Source organism: Plectropomus leopardus, chromosome 19 (assembly GCF_026936395.1).
Source record: "Plectropomus leopardus strain MGB_pleo_1.0 chromosome 19, ASM2693639v1, whole genome shotgun sequence".
Classification (NCBI taxonomy): Eukaryota; Metazoa; Chordata; class Actinopteri; order Perciformes; family Serranidae; genus Plectropomus; species Plectropomus leopardus.
In genome coordinates, this window is record NC_142194.1 from 19,851,571 (window position 1) to 19,867,778 (window position 16,208).

The 16,208-nt window shown below is 43.6% G+C and overlaps 1 protein-coding gene across 1 annotated transcript in view; it reads left to right on the forward strand.

Annotated features, from left to right (window-relative positions):
* The window catches only part of bahcc1b (BAH domain and coiled-coil containing 1b), a 64,473-nt gene extending 48,599 nt beyond the window's left edge, over positions 1-15,874 (forward strand). The window contains 14 exon segments of the mRNA XM_042507340.2: positions 622-700; positions 838-1,024; positions 1,116-1,283; positions 2,843-3,013; positions 4,165-4,409; positions 6,725-6,896; positions 7,116-7,233; positions 7,754-7,829; positions 7,924-8,032; positions 8,120-8,227; positions 8,328-8,465; positions 9,467-10,914; positions 12,454-12,690; positions 13,234-15,874. Coding sequence (XP_042363274.2) covers positions 622-700; positions 838-1,024; positions 1,116-1,283; positions 2,843-3,013; positions 4,165-4,409; positions 6,725-6,896; positions 7,116-7,233; positions 7,754-7,829; positions 7,924-8,032; positions 8,120-8,227; positions 8,328-8,465; positions 9,467-10,914; positions 12,454-12,690; positions 13,234-13,443 — 3,466 coding nt within the window. The 3' untranslated portion in view covers positions 13,444-15,874.
* The last annotated feature ends 334 nt before the right edge of the window (positions 15,875-16,208 follow it).

Consider the following 16,208-nt stretch of genomic DNA (forward strand, 5'->3'; position numbering starts at 1 on the left):
CAGCTGCTAACAGAGTGTGTGAGCTGTGTGTGTGAGTGTGTGTGCTGGCTGCCTGTGGTGTGAGAGAGCATGCATACAATGAAGGAATGACAGAGAGAGAGGGAGAGAGAGGGAGAGAGAGGGAGGAGTAGTGTTCAATAGAGGTTAGTGTTTATCGATCGAGCCCTGAAGCTCCGGTCAACGGACAGACTCCCCCGAGACTGCTTCATCTCTCTCTCTGTCTCTTTCCCTTCCCCCCAACTTGCTCTCCTCCCTCCGTCTCTCTCTGTCTCTTCTCCTCTCTCCTTCGCACCAGTTAATTCTTACCCTTTCATGTGGTGATTCAGCAGAGTTTCATATTCGCACGGCTGCTGAATATTTCTGTGTTTGCCGTCAATCTGCGCAGACGGTCGCTCTCTTACTTCATCAAAGTTATGAGGCTGAGAGAAAAAGTGGGGAGCGAGTGAGACAATCAATGAACTCGGCAGAGAGGGAGGCAAAACTAGAAAGAGGAGAGCAGAGAGGCAGAGAAAGCAATCCTTGAAAGGGAAGAAATGTGTGATCAGATTGGCTCTGTGATCTGTTTTATATATGATAAATTCTCATTGAAGTGCGTCTCTGCTACGTTTTTATGTTTTCCAGAGCCGGGCTGAATTTGCTCGAGGAGAAAACCAGGAAGAAAATGTCCAATCACGGCTTCAACAGCCTGAGCTCTGCACAGGTTCGTCTCTCTACGGCTCCTCCTGGTTCATCCACACACAAGCACTTCCTGCTGCTGATGTTTTTTTTCTGTCCTGGATATTTCAATTAGCGGAAAGAAATGAGTCAATAATCAGCTTTTTCGCTCCCTGTCTACAGATGAAAGCTCGCTGTAACCATAGAGGTCGGCCCAGCACTCTGAGTTCCAGGCTGGCCAGGCGGGTGACCCAGCTGAAGCAGAAGGCAGCAGCCAAGCTTGGTGCACCGTCGGGAGGCATGCTGCACTGCAGAGGGACCCCTGGTGAGAACAATGCCTCCAAGAGTCACAGCAGACAAGGAAGAAAAGGTGGGTACACAGGGAGCATATACACAGAGAAAACTGTTCATTAAGTGACATCCTAAAACTAAAGTACCCCCTCCTGCTGTTCATCTGTCAGACCTGCAACAGGACTGGGCAGCTACTCAGACTGCAAAGAGGAAGAGGGGTCGAAAACCCAAAGTGTTGATGGGCGTCAACACAAACAGAGCTCACCACAAGGATGACCAGACCTCCGAGAAACAGGAAGTGAAGGAAGAGAAGAGTGACAGTGAAAGCTCAGAGCGTGGTGAGTTAAAGTACAGGTCACACACAAGTATGTACTTTAGTCCAGTGGTTCCCAGCTGGTAGGTCACAGGTCCATTCTGAATGGACAGCAAATTAGTCGAGTACATGTCGAGTTTGTGAAAATTTACTTTCTTTGGAAGTACAGTGAATTTGCAGCACAGAGCTTTTATTTTGAAGTGCAATTTCCTGCCCTAAAGTGAGAGGGTTTTTTTTGTTTTTTGTTTTTTCAAGAACAGTAACTATTTTTTAACTGTCAAAAATTTTAAAAGAAAAACAAATTGCCAAAAATGTTAGAGAAAAAAAAATCACCAAAATATTGTAGAGAAAAAAAAACCACCTACATAGGTCTGGGCTAAGCCCCAAATATAATCAAATTCAAGAAACGCCAAACCAATAGCTGGACCAGTCAGGAACCACTGTTCTAGTCAATCAGCAGAGTTCACAGGCTGTTAAACACATGAGTCAAGCAGTGCTGATTTGGCTGATGGCTCAAAGAACATCAACCAGACATTGTGAAATTTCGCTGTGAATGTGCATCTGTGTGTGCGTGTGTGTCTGTGTGTGTGTGGGTGTGTGGGCACGTAAAACGTCTGAGAGTGAGATGTCTGCCATCATCAGGGGGCCCTCCTCTCACTTCCCAGCTCGTCTGTCACACCATTAAAACCATTAACGACTTGCCACAAGCATGCAACACAACCACCCATGCCCTCAACTCTGCACAGTAACGTGAGCCCGCTCTGGCCCCGATCAGAATCTCACACCCTGGGCTCTTCCCCTCTCTTCTTCACCTCCCCAACCTCGTGAAAATGCTCCCCTTGGAGGCTTGAGATGAGGAGAAAGAATGACACTCCTCCCGACTTTTAAATAAGTGCATCACAGGAGAGGACGGTCGGATATGAAAAGTTTAGGAAAACGCTCAAATTTGACTGACCTCGTGGCCTTGATGGCACAGAGAATTAATGGTTGAATGTGTGTGTGTGTGTCGGTGTCTGTGTGTGACTAAGTCAAAGTGTTGACGAGAACGCCATGTAAGTGACAAGTGTGTCAGAGATGTGTCGACACCCAACACGACCCCCGCAGTCAGCGACACACAGCTGCCAATAACAATCTGCGTGTGTGTGTTTGTGTGTGTGTGTGTGTGTGTGTGTGTGTGTGTGTGTGTGTGTGTGTGTGTGTGTGTGTGTCCGTGTCGGTGTTTGTGTGTGCACTGCTTAAGTGCATGTGTGTCAACATTTGCTTTCCATCACTGCAGTTAAGGAACAAGCTGCAGCTAACAGTTATTGTGTGTTAATTAGTTTAGTAGTAGAGTTAATATATGAGAAAACTTAAAAAAACATCAGACAAAACTTTTCTCAGGCAACATTTCTTATCTAACACTTGAATTTATGATCGCAGAAGTTTAGCCACAAGCTTGTGAACTGAACTGCAGATACTAAAGGAATATTGAAAGCTCACTGTCAATATATCTCATCAAGTGAGTCCCTGGCTTTAGTTAACAGTGTTTACATTTAGATCACTCCGAGCTTTCCTGCTGATCATATTGATGTTGTGATTCCACAGAGGAGGAGGAGGAGGGCAGCTACTACAGCGAAGACGGAGCCTGTGACACCAAGATTAGCTCATCCTCTAAAGAAGCTCCTGCAAACCCTGCCGGGATTGTGCCTTTTTCATCGCAGTCCTCCAAGCTCCAAGTGAACCAGAAAGCCAGGAGTAAGAGACCAGGGCCTCCCGGTGAGACCTTTTTACACACCTTTATAACTTTATATAACTTTGTGACTTTTTGTTTTTTTAACTTGAAGTGAAGGATAAGGAAAATTTAAAGGATAAAGGATAAAGTTGAAAATGTATGGTGGTTCAGCTAAAAACCAGTTTGATGGTTCATGATTCCCCCATCCAGTAACAGGGTACAATTTCTAAAAAAGTGTGTCAGTGCTGGAAAGATGGTCATACAAATAGGAAGTCTATGCAGTAGAAAGACACAAATACTTTAAAAAATTGTGCTATATGACCAAAGAAAATAGGGACAAAATCTGTTTGATGCAGAAAACAATATGGCTACCAGTTAATATCAAACAATCTCGAAAAAACAGTCAAACAGTAAGCTAAATTACATTGCTAAAACATTTTTGTGAGAAATAGGCAATGCAGTAACAGAATCTTGTTTTATATTTGATCAGCACTGCTTAGTTAGTTTAATCTCAGTTTTTTCAGTCTCCATTTTTACAATACAAGAAACAGTGTGGTTCCCACTTCCTGTTCACAAATTGCTGCATTACAGCCAAAAATATGTTTCTGAAAACATTAAAGGTGACAAATAGGCAATACAGTAACAGAAACTTGGTTTATATTTGATCAACACTGCCTACTTCTACAGTTTGAGCTATGTTTGAGAGGGCGACAGAGGGGCGCGTCTCTCTCACAGTCTCAATCTATACTCTCTGTCTGTGGTGGCGGTTGTACAAAACTGCAAAAGTACAATCTGTAGTTCAGCAACAATTTGAGCTCTGAGAAGAGCGTGGAGTTCTGGGCGCTGGTTAGATGGGGGGAAGTTTACTACAGTTCATTTACACATACTACCCACATTGTTATGACACAAAGCTGGTTGAAAATTGGCAAATCATCCCTTAGTGTGATCCCTTGAGTGTTTTCTAGCAATCTTTGATCTAAACTAGGGCTTGAAAGAAACAGTGTCATGTTTGTTCAGTTCAATCTATTATGGTCAGAAAATTGTGTCAGATGACTGTCAGATGTGGCCTCAAAACCTACATTTCTTACCTAATATTAAAGAAATTCTTTAAATATATCTAATCTAAACTCAGATATTGACATTTTAGCGATTTATCTGTCAGCTCTAATTTCCATGGTGTCCCCTTCGCTGTCAGACATGGGGAGCATGCCCAGCGCAGATCAGAGGAGAGCTCCCAGAAGGCTGAGCCTCACCAACGCAGACCGGGGACATCCAGACAACCAGGGGACCAAAAGAGCATCTCTGCCCAGCTGGGGTGCGTCGTCAGTGGGCTGCAGCTTTGGGGACGGCCGGGGGAACCACGGAGCTCTGACAGAAGCAAACAGGGCCAGCAAGGAGGCAGTGCGGAAGAGCTCATCGGGACAGGGCATTCTGGGAAAGGTGAGGACCAGTGTTGGGTGGTGGTTTGTAACCTTACAGTGACACAGCAATATTTTACCTTTGCTAGTGACAGCTATTCAACCAAGTAAATGACTCCCTGACAGCAGTGATTTATGACGCTACTCTGTCATATTTACACCCTCAAAACTGACATTTGCATATTGCGTTTCCCTCCTCAGCTGCTTCATCTGTACACTTCTGCGTAGATGATCATAGGAACTAGACAGCATGAAATACAGTCTTTCTGTACCTCTTGAAGCTTTCTTGGATTTTATAAAACTTTGCACCACTACCTGTGCACAATACCTGTTGGTTATTGTTTATCAGTTGCTCCCATGACCTTTTAACCCTTTGAAACCTGGATCAAGTTTTTTGTTTTGTTATTTGTGCTGTATTCAGATGCCTTTCACAAGTATTTTGATCTCTGAACCCCAAGCAAATCAGTCTGATGTCATTCAGTTACATGGGAAAAAAGCAATGAGCAACTTGGCAAGATATGTCCCACAAATGGAAAGAAATTATAAAAAATATTTCAAAAAAGCTAGAGAAAAATGTCTAGAGAAATATATATTAATCATTTGCACAAATGAAAATTAAAAATTATTTTACAGAATTATTCTAATTTTGAATTTGTAAGATTTTTTTTCAGGTAATTTAATTCTTTTTAACTTTACGTTTTTTTTGTTTTGCTAATATTCAGGTCATTTTCTTGTACTTTCTACTCATTTCTTGCTTATTTCTGTGTCTTTGTAATTGCTCATTTCCAGAAAAACAAATTCCACCAATTAGAGTTAAACTATAAGAGAAAATCAACAATATTTGGAGTAAATGTCATGGGCAGGAACTAGCGGCCTGGTACATTTGTTAAGTCACACAGAGGTGCATGGGAAAGAGAAGTGAAAAGGGAAAGGTGAGATGCAGTTGCCAATTTTAGAGGTGTGACGGAAAGGTTACATAATGCATAGCACAATGAATTACTGCTGTCACAGAGATGTGAGGAATATAATTACATTACTCAGGCAAAAAGGGACATGCTGGTTTTTGTGTAATGCAGCTGTCAGTAGTTCAGACTGACTGAGTAAAGACAGGTGGTGATGAGAAGGTCCTTTGGCCTTTTGATGCATGCAAGTAAAAGTTGAGAAAGAGAGGAGTAAGGAGGAATTTGGAAAAGCCCTTGCCTCAAATTCACTCCTTCCCTTCTGCAGTGAGCCACACCCTGGCAGGAAGTTTAAAAATCCTGTGGATTACAACCTACCAATAACTTTGACTCCCTTATGGGGAGATACTTAGCATCAGCTGTAAATCAGTCACTTTGTCAAATATACCATTTGCTCATGTCTTAGGTGTGTGTTTGCATGCCTGCCTGTTGTGCTAACACACCACTGGCCCCGCTGTCTCCGTGCAAGCAGCCGCTGGCGAGACACCCACATTCATTTTAATGAGAGATGCCCCAAGGTTGCCTTAGTCTTTGACTCATTGTAAGGGAATGTCCAAAAACACATAACTCCAAACCAAACATTGAAGTATAAAGATAATCACTGGCCTTAACCTGACACACACCCATGCATGCCTGCACACACACACAAACACACATAAGCACTAAAGAGAAATAATCACCCATGCCCTCTGGTGACGAAACTTCTGTCACTAAAATATATGGGCTCCTGATGTGGAAAACTCCAGGAGACAACACAAACATGCACACACACACACACACACACACACTCTCGCTCTCTCTCTCTCTCTCTCTCATGCATCGAATATTATGGTCTTTTCTTTGGAAAGCCTAAATACAAGCAGAAACCTGTTGGATGAGCTGACTTTCCATCATCAGTCATCAGTCATCTTTGGATAGACTAGCCTAAACCGGTCTGGAGATGGATAGTATCTCTTGTGTGTGTGTGTGTGTGTGTGTGTGTGTGTGTGTGTGTGTGTGTGTGTGTGTGTGTGTGTGTATCTGATGGTGAGAATGTAAATTAGGGTTCAAGCTTTTATATTAGTAGGCGTCCACCGTGCTCAAGTGTCCTTGAGCAAAACACCAAAGTCCTACACGTTCAAGAGCAGCAGTTATTACCGACTGTGACCTCTAACCTTTGAGTAAACGGTGGCAAGTGAGAAAAAAATCCTGCCGGCTTAATTGAAGTATCATATAACAAAAGGCGTTGGTACCTTTCACTGACAGATTCACCACATCAGTCAAATCAATTCAGTCACCTGCAGATCCTGTTTACTGTAGATTAATTTGGGCGTAGTATAATGAAGATACCATATCCTGCTTTCTGCCCACTGATGTCACATCCTGTTTCCCCCTCCAGGCCAAGGGCCACGCAGTGAGCCGGCTCCTGCAGAGCTTCGCGGCAGACGACGGCTTCCGGCTGGATGAGGAAAGCAGCTTCTCCGAGTGCGAAGAGGAGGAGGAAGAGGAGGTGGATGAGGAGGAGATAAAGTTGATCCACCTCCCTCCCAACATGCCTAGCAGAATACCCGGTAGGCAGTGACACATCATATATAATTATGCACACACATGCAGGTTTTAAAAGCATGTTGGATCCTTTTCACATACGCATACACACCTCTTTCTCTGCCTGTCTTGTCCCTCCTTTTTCACTTCACATAGCAATTATTCAACACACTCACAAATTATCTATATCTCACCCCTTTATCTTCTCCATCCATCCATCTTTCGACCACGCCCTCCCATTGCAGCCCTGCCAAACTGTGTGCTGAGTAAAGAGATGCTGGTAGACGGGCTGAAGATCCTGATCTCTAAGGAGGATGAGCTGCTGTACGCAGCCTGCGTCCAAACTCTGGACCTGCCTGACATGTAAGGCCCATCTTTCCTACAAAATAAACATTCACCAGCCAGGGGAGAAGGCAGAGTCACTATTTCACACAGCAACTGCCATACGTGACCATTGTTTTTCTCGGTCATCAATGGATCTAAATGCGAGAAGCATCAAAATCTGGGTGGATAACCGCTTAGGCTTAACAATTTCCTGGGGAAACCCTGGAGTTAAGTACTAGAAAGACATATTGCAACAAGAGTCCTCTCTGATTTACAAAAGAGTTGAAAACTTAGCTTAGTTAAATGCCTGACAGCTGTGTGAATCTTGACAAACAAGAAGTCTAGACGACTACAAAAGCCAAGACACACAGCATTGGCAGCCAACACAGCTGCCAGGGAAAAACCTGAGCACTCATGACAAAGACCCTATTTTGAAAAAGAAAACCTTGTAATCGAACAGTTAAAAATGTGTTATTGGGAACTTACAAATTAAAAAAAAAAACAGTTTTGTGATGAATTTTATCTTTCATTCATTTCCCTTTTTTAAAAAAAATTTTAGATTCAGTGTTGTCATTGAAGGAGAACGAGGGAATCGCCCCCGGATTTACTCGCTTGAGCAACTACTACAGGAAGCTGTGAGTTTCAGTCTTGAGGCTCCATTGCATCTATTAAATAGTCGCTTCAACTGAAACTCCACATGTTATACGAAAAATTTTGTGAATTTTCCAGGTGTTAGACGTGCGGCCCCAGAATGAGGCCATCCTGACTGCAGGGACGAGAGTGTGTGCCTACTGGAGCGAGCGCTCTCGCTGCCTTTATCCCGGATACGTCCACCGAGGTGAGCGAGATGCTCCAACAATAACCTCACTCTGCACACATACACTAGTAGTTTCCCAGCACCTCATATCTTCCCTCATGTGTCCAGGTGAGGAGGAGAAGGAGGGGAGCGTAATGGTGGAGTTTGATGACGGAGACAGGGGGAGGATCTCTCTAGCAAACATCAGGCTTCTGCCCCCAGGATACCAAATCTGCTGTGAGTATGGCTTTAAAAAAGGAAAGAAAAGACAGACAGACAGACAGACAGAAAGAAAGACATACAGTATCATCATTTAACAACAACTTCTCTCCTGCAGGTGCGGAGCCTTCTCCAGCACTTTTGATCTCACCTGGTCGTCGCGGTCGAAGAAGCTCCACCCAAGAGAGGAAAGACACACCCACAGAAAAACCAGCCAATGAGGAGCCAGCAGGGAGACCCCAAGAGAAAAGACCAGGTGAGGAGAAAGGGAACACGTGCGGCACTCTGCTCAGGAACGTCGAAATACGAAACAAATCACCTCCTGTTCAGTTGTCATAAATGATGAGAATAAGCCTCAGAGACCAAAATTGTTTTTGTACCAGGCTGTAAAAATGTTTATTTTTGCTGTAAAGTTGGGCAATTTTACATGGGAGCCTAAAGGGCCTGACTTGCTTTTGGAGCCAGCCTCAAGAGGCCATTTGAGCAACTGCAGTTTTGGCCTCATTTTTCAGCCCTCTAGGTTGCTGCTCGGCTAAGACCAGATATCCTCTATCCTTGTATTTAATGTTTTGCTACTTCTAAAAAAAACACATAATGTTTTGCAAAGCTTTGCCCATTGGAAATGCTATTTTTGATTAACTCTTATTGGTTTAAATTTGTGGAAGAAAGACTGGCTGCCTATTTGATAAGCAATCCGCTCAGGGACTAAACATCACTCAGATATAAAAGCTTTAATAAATGTTGTCTGGGAAGTACTGGTCTAACTAGTGAATACATTCACAGACACACACCCCCTCAGGCCATACTAAAGTCCCCCAAACAAGGCCTCATTTACAGTTCCAACTGTCAACCACTTATCATATGCCTCCGAGTCAGAGGAGAGCACTGAGTGGAGACTTATAAATCAAAAGACTCGTAAATTAAAAATTCCTTGTTTGCCGCCTATCAATTAACCTCTACATGACCACATTAATCATGCTTTTATGAGGTGTCATCAGTGTTTTTTGGTAGTTGAGCAACATGTAACTCATCACAAACTCTAGGTGACAATGAAGGTGGGGAGAAAGACAGGTTTACCTGGTTTGTTGTAGTTTGAATAATGGATATGTTGAAACTTACCTTGCTCGGTGGAGATCGGGGAGATAAAGATATTAAGTTTCTCCAAAGCTCTTAGTTCCACAATTATCTCAGTCTACTCTTCAGACCTGTCAGTTCATATTGATTATAACTCGTCTCTGTTGTCGACTCCTTTCTCAGTTGGCAGGCCGAAGAAAGTCCACACAGTGCCTAAGACTGCCAGCGCGCCGACATCAGTAACAGACACTGTAACCAAAGGCAACACTTCCTTGTTGAACTGGTCCGCGCCGAGGAAGAGACCACCAGTTGACTTTTTCCTCTTCAATGGGACGTCTCGGAAGACCCAGAGGAGGATACGAGAGCGAGACTTGGGGCTGTTTCATCGGCCCGCCTCCCACCTTTTCACACCCCAGATACCTATCAAAGGCATCTTTGGCTCCCCTTTTGAAGGTGACTCATTCAGTAGCATCGCCAACAGCTACTCTACCTTCAGAAACGGTGGAAGCTCTGGAGCGGGGCGACCGGTTTCCACAGTGGCTTCCATGGGGATCCGGGACTCCTCATCCTCTCCTCTGTCCTCAGCTGTCACCATGGCAATGGCAGCTGGAAGCAGGAAGCCGGTGAGCGAACGCGACAGGAAACAATTCCTGGTGAAGCTTGACCATGAAGGGGTGACCTCTCCTAAAACAAAGAACGGCAAGGCCCTGCTTCGACTCGGGGGGAGCGGAGGGAAAGGAGGCAAGAGTCTCGCCTCTGCAGGAGCACCGCTGCGATACATCCACCCTGCCCTGTTGGTGAAGGATGGGAAGAAGGGAGGAGGGGAAAGAGACAGCGCTGGGTCCCGTTCTGAGCCGATTGTAAAGGGCGCTCCACCTTTGAGAAAGGACCTTCTGTCAGCAGGTCTTGGAGTTCAAGGTGGGGATTACAATTTGGACTACCCGAGTGACTGCCCCAGCTCGTACTCCGAGCTGGATGAGGATGATGAGGATGATGGTCAGGATGCTGAAGCACCTAGAAGAAGTGCAGCGGTCACGTCCCATCGTGGCGGCCGTTTTCTCTCCCGTCTCTCCACCTGCTTCTCTTCATCTTCCTCCTCCTCTTCCTCCTCTGGCTCTATCTCCTCCTCGTCGATTTGCTCGTCAGACAACGACTCCTCCTACTCCTCTGATGAAGAGTCCTCCTCTGTGCTGCTGCGCCGCGCGCTGCTCCAACAGGACAAACACAAGCACAGGCAGAATATGACCTCTGAGCTCCTGAGTCCCGACCCTACCACTTCCAGCTCCTCTCCCTCTGCCCCACCTCCTGCTCACGGATTTGTGGCCAAAGCCAGCATGGCTGTCTCAGGGGCAAAGGTGAGGGCAGACAGGACAGAGGACAGGAAGGAGTTCATGTCAAAAGGAAGCATGGTGGCTAACAGTGGCACAGCTAAAACCCAGCTGAAGAGGAAAGAAGGAATTTCTAGCAGCCACCATCAGAGGCAAAGCAGTCCTGTGAGCCAGCAGTCTAAATCGGCCTCCAAGGACTCAGCCACAGCTAAGAGGCAGCGGATGTCTTCACCTGAGCCTCTGCCGAACATCACTCACCTGCCTGGACGCCAGCTCTGGAAATGGTCCGGCAATCCCACACAGGTAGGACACTTTGGCTTGTATGTTCCTTTTTTATATTCAAGATTTTAATGAAGAGTTTTTCCAAGATGTTTTTAGTAACTGCTTCTCGTCACTGTACTGCAAAATTTAAGAGCGTCTGTGATTTCTTGAGGGCTGTACCTGACCCAGAATTTTGCAAGTCGAATAAGATTTGGCTGTTCAATACACATATTGGCACATTGCATGGCACACTAACTAGCAAAAAAACAAAAACAAAAAATGACTGCTTGACTTGGTGCAATCTCAGTCAACTGAGGGGTCTGAGACTGATGTTTTAAATCTTGACTTTCATGTGGCTTATAACTAAATTCCATTCCTGAATTACTGACTTAATGCAAATGCGACATTCTTGACATGGTTATTTTACTTTTAAGACAAAAAAAATTAGACATATTTTCCTGGAACAAGGCTTTTTTACTTTATTTTTATTCTTTGCAGAGTGTCTCTCATAATCACATGTTATCGTCTTGGTTATATGGATTAAAATTGTTATCTTGGGTATCAGTAACCTACTTAAGTTCATTACCGCTTGTTGTTGCAGTTTCTGCTGGGTCATACCTTGATTACATACAGTAATTGCAGCGATAAATACCATCTCTTTGCAGTGCTCATTCTGCCTTAGTCTTTGTACACACTGGCAACGCTGTACGGCTTACTCTCTGAATTTGTTATCCTGATATTTAAGTCACGATCCAGAGATAACGAAACAGTTTTGAGCAACCGCTGCCACTCTAGGCTTCCATTCTGTTGCGTTGTTTGCTTTGTAAACATGACTGCATCTGTTGACTGAGATGTGCATCTTAAAAAGACGCTGAAGGTGTGCACATGCTGGAACAAATGAATCGATGGAGCAGATATTTAACCCTTTAAAACCTAAACACATAGGCTTGATTTCTTTCAAAAATATGGTATTGAGCAACTTAGGAGGAAATGACCCTAAACAATAGCCCCCCAAAAGTGTTTATACAAGAAAATTATCTAAAAACAGGGGGAAAAAACAAAGAAAAAGTGGAAAAATTATTAATTATTAAAATTATCTGAAAAAGAGCATAAAATTAATTTTCCAAATCTACTAATTTCTTGCAGTTTGTAAAGCGGTTCTTGCCAAGTTGCTTATTGCCTTTTTCCCCTGTTTTCAAAGAAAATCAAACCAATTTGCCTAGATTTTGTAGGTTGAAAAACTTGCGAAGACGTCTAAACGCAGCACAAAAAGTGATGTCAATCCAGGTTTCAAAGGGATGAGTGGGTTACCCACTGTGATTAAGTTTCAGCAATATTGCCTGTATTAGGTTGGGAGTGAATTATTGGTGTGCCAGCAAACATACTCCTGTAACTCAATAGGGTCAGGTTGTTATGATTGGTGTTAGGCATGAGGTATTTTCTTGACTTATTAAATCTTACCTTACTTTGGTAGACTGGGTTTAGTAAAACAAACAAAAATCTTAATTGAATTCTGAAATGAGGCCAGTGGTGAAATAATGCTGAATAAATTGTGCTATTTTTACTCTTTTTCCCCGACAGAGGAGAGGTCTGAAGGGTAAAGCCCGCAAGCTTTTCTACAAGGCCATCGTGCGGGGCAAGGAGACGGTGCGTGTCGGGGACTGTGCTGTGTTCCTGTCACCTGGTCGGCCCCAGCTGCCCTACGTGGGCAGAGTGGAGAGCCTCTGGGAGTCGTGGAGCTCCAGCATGGTGGTCAGGGTCAAGTGGTTCTACCACCCAGAGGAGACTCGCCTTGGGAAGCGACACCGCGACGGCAAGGTAAAGGCCAGGGAGTGCAAAGTAGAATTTCTAAAATGGGAATGGTCAAAGTAACAGTCCGTGACATTTTCATATAAATATATTACCTCTTTGCTTCCTTTTATTCCCTGTTCTCATCTGATATGAATGGCTGAACCTCCACTTAGTTTGTGAAACTGTTACATTTGCAGTTCTAAAGACTCAGTGTGAGGATGGTCTTTCCCTGGAAAAAAATCTCTGCTGCACAGGAAGTAACATATTTTACATTTCTGGCAACAGCTGTAGTGGTTTGTTTGGAATATATAAAAAAGATCTGGGTAGTCGTTAGCATTAACAGCAACATCCAGCGTGGCTGAGCAAACATAAAAGATCACCACTTGCAGAAACTTCATCATGAGAAAACCCACGCTTAAACACATGACAGAGAGGGTATGTGTGGGAAGTGCTGACTGAAAACAACACCAAAGATAACAGCCTTACTGCTTTTCTCGTGAAAACAACATTTTGATGGTTGAATATATAATCCAGCTGGTTTATCAACCGATCTACTTGTCTCTCTCCCAGAATGCCTTGTATCAGTCGAGCCATGAGGACGAGAATGACGTGCAGACCATCTCCCATCGCTGCCAGGTGGTCAGCAGGGCCGAGTATGATCACCTGATGCATGAACACAAGTCCGGCAACACGGCTAATGACCTTTTCTACCTGGCCGGAAGCTACGAACCAACCACGGGCCAGCTGATCAGCGCAGACGGCATGGCCATCGTATCCTAGCACCGACAGCTAGAGAGAAATCCAAATATTGAACCTGAACCCTGGAGTTCCAGGACGGTCCTTCAGAGCGGAGCTGGGGACAGAGGGGAAGACAAAGAGCGTCGGCTCTGCGTATTGATCTGTCCCTTGTAAGAGAAGGAGCTAGCCCACTGGATAAAGCCCCACAGTACTGGCACTTAGAGGAGTCTGGTTTGTTCTGGGGAAAAGTCTGATCCATGTCAGATTTAACCTCTTTATCAGATGTGGACTGAGGCTCCTTGTCGCAGCGAGAGTCTCCAGCCTTCCCTGTGGCTGATATAACAGAGTATCTCGTCACTGCGACAAGATTACGGCAACAAAAGAACAGGAACCAAGGACATGAGCACTTTGGAGTACAGTCGCTTGGATATGCTATGGAGGGAGGGTGTCAGACTTGGCTTTCTGAAACAAAGACTGACTCAGAGAGCGGGAGAGACTGTATGGTAAGAGACTTACTGTAAACCACACTGGTTTGGAGGGTTTTAATGGTCTTATACTGGTAGTTTAATGATGACAACATGATTGGGAGATCCCCAACAGGACCAAAAAACACTGTAGTTTTGGACTTTTTGTGTGAATGTGTGTATGTATGTGTGTGTGTGTGTGTGTGTGTGTGTGTGTGTGTGTGTGTGTTTGCAGAGTGGCTGCCCTGTTTGGCATTTAATGAGCTCTCAGTAAATAGCATATAGGTGTATCGGTGGTCGTGCTCGCGACGTCATGACACACCGTCAGTATGTCTCTAACACTCTGAATATTAATCTGTCCAGTACTTAACGTGCAGTTTTCAGTCCCCGCGGCTGAAACAATTTTTTTTTTTTCCTGTCAAGCCATACACGTCAATACCTCGCTCTCGCAACCTCCTATTCAGGTGCGAAGACACATGTACAGGTCGTTGGATTGTTTATTTGAAATGTGCGTGCATGGTGGTGTGCGTGCCTACGTGTGCATGGAGCGTGTGCGCTTTGTACAGTATCATGTATAATATAACATGTTGTAAATAGTATACATATATATTTGTTCTTGTTTTTTTTTTCTTTTGCAGAGAAGATTATTTTATTTAGATTTTTTAGGGTGTCTGTGGGTGGGTTTGTGGGATAGAGAGATCAGGTGGGGTTAGTTTCCTTCTCTCTCAATGCACTGAACAGGATTAGAGATTTGGATTTGGGGTCAATCTGTACAACTGATGTGAAGACTTTTTGGTTGTAAGCCCTGCTTTAGAGGAAGGGTGAATATGTAGAAAGGGTGTTTGGGAAATGTTTTTATAAGGAAATCAGAAAAAGGCTCTTTTTAAACATGTGTCCAAATTCTTTTTTTTTGTCTTTATTGTACTCTGTTGGGTTTAGAATGTGCATTTCCTGTTGGAAGCTTATTTTTAAACAAATACTGGAAAAGAAACTGAGTTTCTGCTGTCCTCCGATCCTAAAAGAATCTAGTTCTTCTTTTTCTATTTTAGCCTGTATTCCTATATAAAATGTAGATATTTATCTGGCATCAAAAAGAAACATACCAAAGCACCTGTGAGTTTACGCTTCACCGCATTAGAAGAAAAAACAATTTTATGAAAAAAGACATAAAAACGTTTAATCAAATCTGAATCCGGGACCCCTGCAATCACAGAGGTATTTTAAGTAGAGTTCCTCTTGTTGTCTGCTCGTGTTCATCCAGCGTTGCTATGACAGCCTCTGAGAAACGTTGCAGCAACATTGTCTGCACGCTGCCCAGCTGATGCACTTGAGGTCACTATGGCAACCAGAATGGCATCACGTGACTGTGAAGGACAATCAGAGCCAATCAATGGGACAATGTTGAGAGACAAAAAAATACAAGGATCAAATCACAAATTATGCTTCTTGTCACTTTTATTCCTGCTTTGCCAAAAAAATGTCTGTGTGTGTGTGTTTTATGTTTGCTTGTTTTCCTCATTGTCTTACTGTTTATGCAAGCCTGTGATGACTGTTTGTTGTCAGTGTATAGGATGTACAGGGGGGAAGAACGTGATTGCCTTTTTCTTTTTTTTAGGACATTGACTGACTTTTAACAACAATGTTGCTGTTACACTGCAAAGCAAAAGCTTTAAAAGGAATCTAATGTGAAACTCAATTTTAGAATATTACTTTTATGGGTCTTTAATTGATTATTTTTTTTAAAGCTGTATTTTCTTTAAGAAACACTGGATTCAGTTCTAACCATCACGTTTTGACAGAAGCGACATCATTGTGTGTTTTTTTTTTAGACCCACTGGAAAACTGCTTTGTACGGTCGAGATAGCCTACTAAAATATATTATGTAATTTCAGTCATTCTTTGGAAATATGACTTAAATATTTCCTCATGTACAAAAGGAAAAAAATTATTTATCTTAATTTTATTGCCTTTTTGTGTTTCATTAAAAAAAAGATTCTTACAAAAAAAAACTGATCTTGATTGATTGTTTCTTTTTCCCCCTTGTCTGCTGGGCGTGAGTCCTCTGAATACCGCCTTGTGTTCATCAATGCCGATCATTTGTCTGCTGCAGGAAAATGGACCGCAGAAGAAAGCGTGGAAGAATGGGAAGGAGGGAGACAAAAAAAAAGGGAAAAAACGAGAGGAGGAAGCAATTTGAAACTGTAGCTGTAGCCGATAGAAGGGGAAGAATGGGGAGAGAAAGGGAAACTGTATCTGGCAGTGTTTCATGAGAGACGATGGGCAGGATAAAGTCTCCTCTGGCTGTACAGGTGGGTCAGGTATTCAGACTAATAAAAACGGAAC